Source organism: Mytilus edulis, chromosome 7 (assembly GCF_963676685.1).
Source record: "Mytilus edulis chromosome 7, xbMytEdul2.2, whole genome shotgun sequence".
NCBI classification, from domain to species: Eukaryota; Metazoa; Mollusca; class Bivalvia; order Mytilida; family Mytilidae; genus Mytilus; species Mytilus edulis.
This window is the reverse complement of record NC_092350.1, coordinates 53,416,186-53,423,934: the sequence shown is the minus strand read 5'-3', so window position 1 is coordinate 53,423,934 and position 7,749 is coordinate 53,416,186. Positions and strand designations below refer to the sequence as shown.

Below are 7,749 nucleotides of genomic sequence, written 5' to 3'. Positions count from 1 at the left end.
AGGTTTTTCAACATTATCATCTGTCTCTTGATATAAAACAGCTCCTATTCCTACATCGCTTGCATCAACGGCAAGTTTGAATTGTTTTTCAAAGTCTGGAGTAATCAGAACTGGACTATTAAGTAAAAGTGATTTGCTATTTTCAAAAGCTTTTTGACAATTTCCGCTCCAGATAAATTTAGAATCTTTCCGTAAAAGATGAGTCAATGGTTGAACAACAGTAGCAAAATTTGAACAAAATTTTCTGTAAAATCCACTCATGCCTAAATATCTCATAAGTTGTTTTCTATTTGTAGGAGGTGGGAATTTGGAAATAGCTTCCACTTTAGCCATAATAGGTTTTACTTGACCTTGGCCAACTGTATGCCCTAAATAATCAACAGTGGCCTGACAAAATTCACTTTTACCAAGATTAACAGTCAAATTTGATTTTGACAATCTATCAAAAGTATCATATAAATGTGTTAAATGCTGTTCCCAGCTATCACTACATACAATAAGATCATCAATATAAGCATAACAACAGTCTAAATCTTTTATAACATTATTGATCATTCTTTGAAATGTAGCTGGAGCACTTTTCATGCCAAATGGCATTACAGTATATTGAAATAAGCCATCTGGTGTAACAAAAGCTGATATTTCACGAGCTCTCTGTGTCAATGGAACTTGCCAATAACCTTTCAATAAATCAAATTTGCTCACAAATTTTGCTTGACCAATATTGTCAATACAATCGTCTATCCTTGGAATCGGATAGGAATCAGATTTTGAGACTGAATTTACTTTTCTGAAATCAGTCACGAAACGAAAAGTTTTATCTGGTTTTGGCACAAGGAGACAAGGAGAGCTCCATTCACTGTTACTCGGCTCAATAATATCATTGTCAAGCATATATTTAATTTCTTTTCTCATAACTTCAAGTTTGAGTGGATTGAGCCTGTAAGGATGTTGATTAATTGGAGAAGCATCTCCTACATCAACATCATGACAAACAGCAGTGGTTTTGTTTGGCACATCTGGAAAAAGATTTTTAAAAGAAAATACTAAAGTTTTTATTTCTTCTCTACGATCAAAAGACAGATGTGCAAGTTTTGAATCTAAATTTGACAAAATTTCTGAATTTTTCAATCTAACTGTCTCTTCCATATTTTTACAACTAAAAGTTGGTTCAATTACATCTGGTTTGTCATGATTGTTCTCAAATTTAACCATGCCTAAAGTGGCAACTGGTTTACCATCACATAGTACATTAGTACGCTCAACATATGGTTTTAACATATTAATATGACACACTCTATTTTGTTTGCGCCGACTTGGAGTTTTTACAATATAATTCAAATCATTAATTTTACTCTCTATTGTATAAGGACCACAATATTTAGCCTGTAAAGGATGTCCAGGGACAGGCAGAAATACAAGTACCTTATCACCAGGCTCAAAAACTCTGTCCCTGGCATCTTTATCATACCATATTTTCATCTTGTTCTGTACATTTTTTAAGTTTTTCTGAGCAATTTGACAAGCAGTATACAATTTTTCTTTAAATCTAGATACATAGTCTAAAAGATTCAAGTCAGTATGTTCAGTAAGCCACTTTTCCTTAATCAATTTTAACGGTCCCCTTACAGTATGGCCAAATACCAACTCAAAGGGACTAAATCCAAGGGATTCTTGAACAGCCTCTCGGACTGCAAAAAGTAGAAAGTGAACTCCATCATCCCAGTCTCTGTCAAATTGAAGACAAAAAGTTCTAATCATGTTCTTCAATGTTTGATGAAAGCGTTCTAAGGCACCTTGAGATTCTGGATGGTACGCACTTGATCTATACTGAGCAATCCCTAACTGGTACACGACTTGCTGGAATAAACCTGACATGAAATTTGATCCCTGGTCGGACTGTATAGACTTAAGAAGTCCTACTAATGTGAAAAATTTGATCAAAGCTTTGACGATAGTAGGTGTCTTGATATTTCTGAGCGGAATAGCTTCAGGAAAGCGGGTAGATGTACACATGATTGTCAATAAATATGCATTTCCAGTCTTGGTCTTTGGTAAAGGTCCAACACAGTCAATTAGAACTCTGCTGAAAGGTTCGTCAAAGGCTGAAATAGGCAGAAGTGGTGCTGGTGGTATTTTCTGGTTAGGTTTACCAACAACCTGGCATATATGACATGATTTGCAGTATTCTGCAACATCATTTCTAAGTTTAGGCCAGTAAAAATGCTGCAAGATCTTAAGGCAAGTCTTCCTTATACCTAAGTGTCCAGCCAAGGGGTTGTCATGGGCAAGACCAATAATTTCTTGTCTATAAACTTTAGGCACCACCACTTGGTACACCACTCTCCATTCCTCCTCTGGGGTAGCATCAGGAGGCCTCCACTTCCTCATTAAAATGCCGTCCTGATGGTAATAGCATTCGGCCACTTTGTCTGCTTCCTCCTGTGGTTGAACCCGCTGCTTGAGCTGAAGAACCTCAGGGTCTTTATGTTGTTCTTTGAATAAATTCTTTCGGTCTAATGAATGGCTGTTTACGTTTGGCCATGGCATAATAACATTCTTGTTAACACTAGGTGGTCTTATTATGGCCTTTTCTGAGCTACCAGGACCTTCAATGTCAGCTAGGAAAGTGTCAGAAAGGTCCATGTAATCAAACTGGTCTTCTTGCAAATTCTCATCTTGTTGTTTTCTAGCCATCGCCCTAGTAACAACACAAGCTGGATAGAATTCAGCATCATCTTCAGGTGATTTAACATCCACCACTGGTTCACTGGTAACAATTGGTTCAGCAACCACTTTGTTCCTAGCCAGATCATTTCCTAGCAATAATGTAACACCCTCTACAGGGAGATTAGGACGAACACCTACAATAACTGGTCCAGTTATCAAATCTGACTTCAGATAAATACGATGGAGAGGAACATCTATACAACCTAACTCTACACCTTGTAACAAAACGGAGGCACCAACAGAAGTCTTCTCGGACAAAGGCAACACACCTTCTAACAATAAAGACTGAGAAGCTCCAGTGTCCCGTAAAATCTTAATAGGCTGAAGAGCGGTATCATCAACAATAGAAATAAACCCATCAGACATAAAGGGTTTATATTCCTCCATGTAATCACAAAAACTGGACTTAAAAGCCTGACTCGCAGGACATTCCAACGTACTGGTAATATAAGGTGTCGTACACGCACTGGACTTCGGCTTATTATCTTGTTCATTCTTCTTCTGGAGTCTAAAACAATCAGCCATCAGGTGACCATTCTTCTTACAATAAGCACAAATCAGTGACTTCTTCTCAAAAGTATCAAATTTTGGACTAGACATATTAAAACTGGACTGACTCTTATTCTGTGGAACAGGCTTACTATCAGTACGCTCAGTACTTTGATTTTTGTAATTTCCACTGGAAGTATTAACATTTTGACTCTTGAAACTTCTTTTATGTGAAAGAGTATAATTATCTGAAATTACAGCCGCATCATGTATTGACTCAACAGTTTTGTCGTCTAAATGTGTTTTTAATTCTGAATGAACACATTGTTTAAACTCTTCTAATAACATCAATTGTCTTAGTTGATCAAAATTGTTTTTTGTTTTCTTTGAAGTAAGCCATTTATCAAATAGATCTTCTTTTTCCCGAGCAAATTCCACATAGGTTTGCGAATCAAACTTTTTATAAGATCTAAATTTCTGTCTATATGCTTCTGGTACTAGCTCATAGGCTTTCAAAATTTCCTGTTTCACAGTGTCATAATCAGAACTTTTTTCTGATGGAAGTGCGGAGTATATTTCAGCTGCCTTACCCTCAAAAACACTTTGCAGCATCGTAGTCCAATACGGCATTGGCCATTTCAAATTATTAGCAATTTTCTTAAACTGTGGAAAATATTTATCACCTGTTTTTTCACAAAATTTCGGAACCAAACGTATATTTTTTGCTGCATCAAAATAATCTGATTTCGACTGGACTTTAGTGTTGCTTTCTTCTTTGACCATTTCAATTTTCAGTTTTTCCATCTCTAGCCTTTCTCTCATTTCAAGTTCTTTTAATTTAAATTCATCTTCTTTTTCTTTTTTCTCCATTTCTAACCTTTCCTTCATTTCCAGTTCTGCCTGTTTTAATTTAAATTCATCTTCTTTTCTTTTCTCCATCTCCTTCAAATTCATTTCCAGTTCTTTTAGTTTGAGTTCATGTTCTAATTCAAGCTGTTTTAATTTAAAGGCGTCAATATTTTCGACCTTAAGTTCAAGAGCCTCTTCACCTAAAATTTCTGCGTCAACTAATTTGTCTATAACCAAATTTTTTATAATTTGTTTTCTCATAGATACTTTAAAAACTAATTTCAGTTCTTTAGCAAGCAACACTAATTCCTCTTTCTTAAAATTATCAAAAATCTCCAGGTCTGGCGTTTTCAAAAATTTACCAGCATCAAATGCCATTTTGTAGAATTTTGTTGGCTAGTTATAATACAAATACTAAACAAATTTTGAATAAAATATTTTTAAGATCCCGGACGAGCCCCCAATTTCTGTTACGGCCAGAAATCGCCTTTAAATTGTAGCCAACAAAAGACACAAATCAATACTAAAATTTAACAATATTTATTATACAAAAGTTTACAAGAAGTATTTTACAAATATTACTGATAACTTAACTGTCAAAATATGAGTCCACTCTTTTATCTTTATCTGTATCCGGAAATCTTTCGGAATCCAATCTGAATATTATGTTCACTACTAAGGTCACAATCCAGTATGATGTTGTTTGTAGAATAAAAGTGTCAATCCAAATGCCGTGAATACTAATGTCTATCAATGTCTAAGTCCAAGTTTAATTATGAGAGTTTAACTTTAGTGTCTGTATATAAAGTGTTGTCATGGAAAATTCTAGAACACTCTATAATAGAACATTGTGGAAAATCCTGGAAAGTTACAACGGAAGTTTCTGGAATAACGTAGAAGTTTAAATTATGCATCTTTTATAAGGATCATTCTAGAAAGTTCCAATCATTCTGTGATTGTTCCAGTGATTCCTAAACTGCACAGTTATAAGATTATTTGGTAAACAACTATCAGGCCATACAACACAAATATGCCAACATAAATAAACATAATAATTACAATATCATAACAATAGTTAATAAAATGTGTTTGAAGATAACTTTGAAATATATCAGTGTTTGATCATCCGGTAGGGCTAACATCACCAGTGGTTCCACGTGTACAGCCCTGAATTAGTTCCTGCCTCATGCGCTGGCCAGCAAAGACAAGAAAAGGTGGTATTTGGGTACCAATAGCATTGCCATCAGCTATGATGGTTGTAGTTTTGTCTCTCTCTGAGGTGACAGCTGATGCATTTATCTCAACATCAGCAACTACCTTTGGAGGAGTATGTTCCGGTGTAATACCCTTTTCATCAATGTTATATATACAATGTGGCTTGTTCTTTAGGTCATATTTATTTAATATATTCTCTAACTCATCAAAATATGAATCAATCACTTCCTTAGAAGCCCCTTTGGCCCTAGATATTGACAAAGCACGTGGCTTCTGTAACTTCAAATCAGGCCACCTATCCATAAATGATCTAAACCACTGAAGTGAAAGTTGTTTGTCAGTTTTGTCCTTTAATCTAATGCTAACAGCATAATCAGAAGCTAGAGCTGTTACTTCCACACGTGTATAGCCGTATCCCAGGTGGCTCATTTTTTTAATGTGGTTTACCAAATGAGCCTCTTGTTCAAGGGAAAAGAGTGGTGGTGGGCCAGATTTCATGGTTTCAGGGTCCACCTGTCAATATAAATATTGATTGTTGAATATCCAGCTGCAAATATTTCATGCATATTCAGGACAACAATATGAATATTAACTCAATGGTGTTGATATGTATATATATTATTTTAATACTGACAAGTTTTTGTTAACCACTGAGCATTTTGATAAAAATTTACCATTCCTGTCACAAAGATAGATTATAATTATCAGAGACATGTATACTATAATTATCAATATATTTTTTTAAAACTGTTTTATTATTTTTTTTACCCTTTAATTAAAATATATCATGTATATGACTGTGAAATTTATCACAAATTTTACACACCCTGCCTTTAACTCTGTCTATCAAGGTAGTAATTGGCACTCCATAAATAACTGAAGCCTTATAGGCAGAAATCTCATTTGCAATAACCTTTTGCAAGGCATTGCTCAATGTTGTTGGTGAATATTGCCTGTATCTTTGCCTTCTGGCACTAGGTTTCTACAAAAGACATTATTAAGGTTATTTTTTTAGAAAAATTGATTTTGGACCATTTTATATAAGAACTATGTGCATTTTAACTTGCTGGTGTGTAATAAGTACGATTAAAAACCACATGACCACAAACAACTTTTCTAGTGAAGCATAATTTTGGCCTTAAATAAAAATGGCTGAACAGGTAACTATTATTAAATTTGTACTTACGTCTTTAAAAGAGACTTTTAAGATATTTGACATATCTCACGTTGTGTACTTGTTATTGTCACAAATATAGAAACAGGAAACCACGTCACAATATACGCGTGCGCAGTAAAAATCGAGGAAATATGAATCATACGAAAACATATGACGTACGAAAACATATGACACGACGATAATGGTGAGTGATGTATGCTCTTGTGAGCCTCTTGTTATATTTACCAGTAATTGCTAATGGTGCATTATATGATAACAAAATAATATGACCATACTAAACTTATTGCACATAACATGCTTGGAAGTTTATCTTTGCACAGTCCCAAAAATTCTGAAGGTCAAATAGGATAAGCATGCAGCAGTAGAATATTAATGTAAAATTTCTGCTTAATTTAACCTATAGTTTTGTACTCAAAATTTGAATTCAAAAACATGTAGGAATCTGATGTACAGTAGTTGTCGTTTGTTTATGTAATATATACGTGTTTCTCGTTTCTCGTTTTGTTTATATAGATTAGACCGTTGGTTTTCCCGTTTGAATGGTTTTACACTAGTAATTTTGGGGCCCTTTATAGCTTGTTGTTCGGTGTTAGCCAAGGTTCCGTGTTGAAGGCTGTACTTTAACCTATAATGGTTTACTTTTTAAATTGTTATTTGAATGGAGAGTTGTCTCATTGGCACTCACATCACATCTTCCTATATCTATATAATGCGCTGTTAGGTTTGTTGAGTAACTAGAAAAAAAGTAGCTTGTTTGTGATTTGATTATTTGTTGCTGGGTTGCTGTCCATAGACAAATATTCCCTTCTTCTATATATTTATAGAATCTGTCTTAGTTCTTGATAATATTCAATTTATTAATGTTGTGTTCTGCAAAATCTGTTTTCCTTCTGAAGGGACATACACACGAGGACATTGATCAACGATTTTCAGTAATTCACACAGATTACGACGGGTTAGTGCCATGACTTTTCCTCAGCTAAAAAAGGAAATAGAATCAAGTTTTCATGATAAACCACTAGAAAGTATTAACATGTGTACGAGATGTAAAATCATAGTTAGACACTTCTCTTCGTGAGATGTCATTCCATTCCTTCCAACATCAGTTTTGGTATGTATTTTATACAGCTTAGAGCCTCTTTTATAGATAAATTAATCATATTTAAAATGTAACAATTCATAGCAAGAAATACATTAGCAAAAATACAAACTAGTTAAAATGACTGTCAATTTCTCACACTTATCACTTGGATAATGAAGTTCTAATAAAAATTAGGAATAATCAGAAA

General features: G+C 34.4%; 1 protein-coding gene across 1 annotated transcript; it reads right to left on the bottom strand.

The window, feature by feature from the left end:
• Window positions 1-5,145: 5,145 nt before the first annotated feature.
• LOC139483254 (uncharacterized) lies at window positions 5,146-6,542 on the bottom strand. The gene is made up of 3 exons (XM_071267283.1): window positions 6,470-6,542; window positions 6,110-6,265; window positions 5,146-5,796 (listed from the first exon to the last, which is right to left on the bottom strand). The coding sequence occupies exons 1-3, from the start codon at window positions 6,500-6,502 to the stop codon at window positions 5,191-5,193; spliced, it is 795 nt and encodes a 264-aa protein (XP_071123384.1). The 5' UTR covers window positions 6,503-6,542; the 3' UTR covers window positions 5,146-5,190.
• Between the last annotated feature and the right edge of the window lie 1,207 nt (window positions 6,543-7,749).

Coding starts and splice junctions, on each gene's coding strand:
- LOC139483254 (XM_071267283.1), bottom strand. CDS start 6,502: ATGTCAAATATCTTAAAAGTCTCTTTTAAAGAC. Junction 6,266..6,469: donor TAAAAGTCTCTTTTAAAGAC/GTAAGTACAAAT, acceptor TGTCTTTTGTAG/AAACCTAGTGCCAGAAGGCA. Junction 5,797..6,109: donor TAGACAGAGTTAAAGGCAGG/GTGTGTAAAATT, acceptor TTATATTGACAG/GTGGACCCTGAAACCATGAA.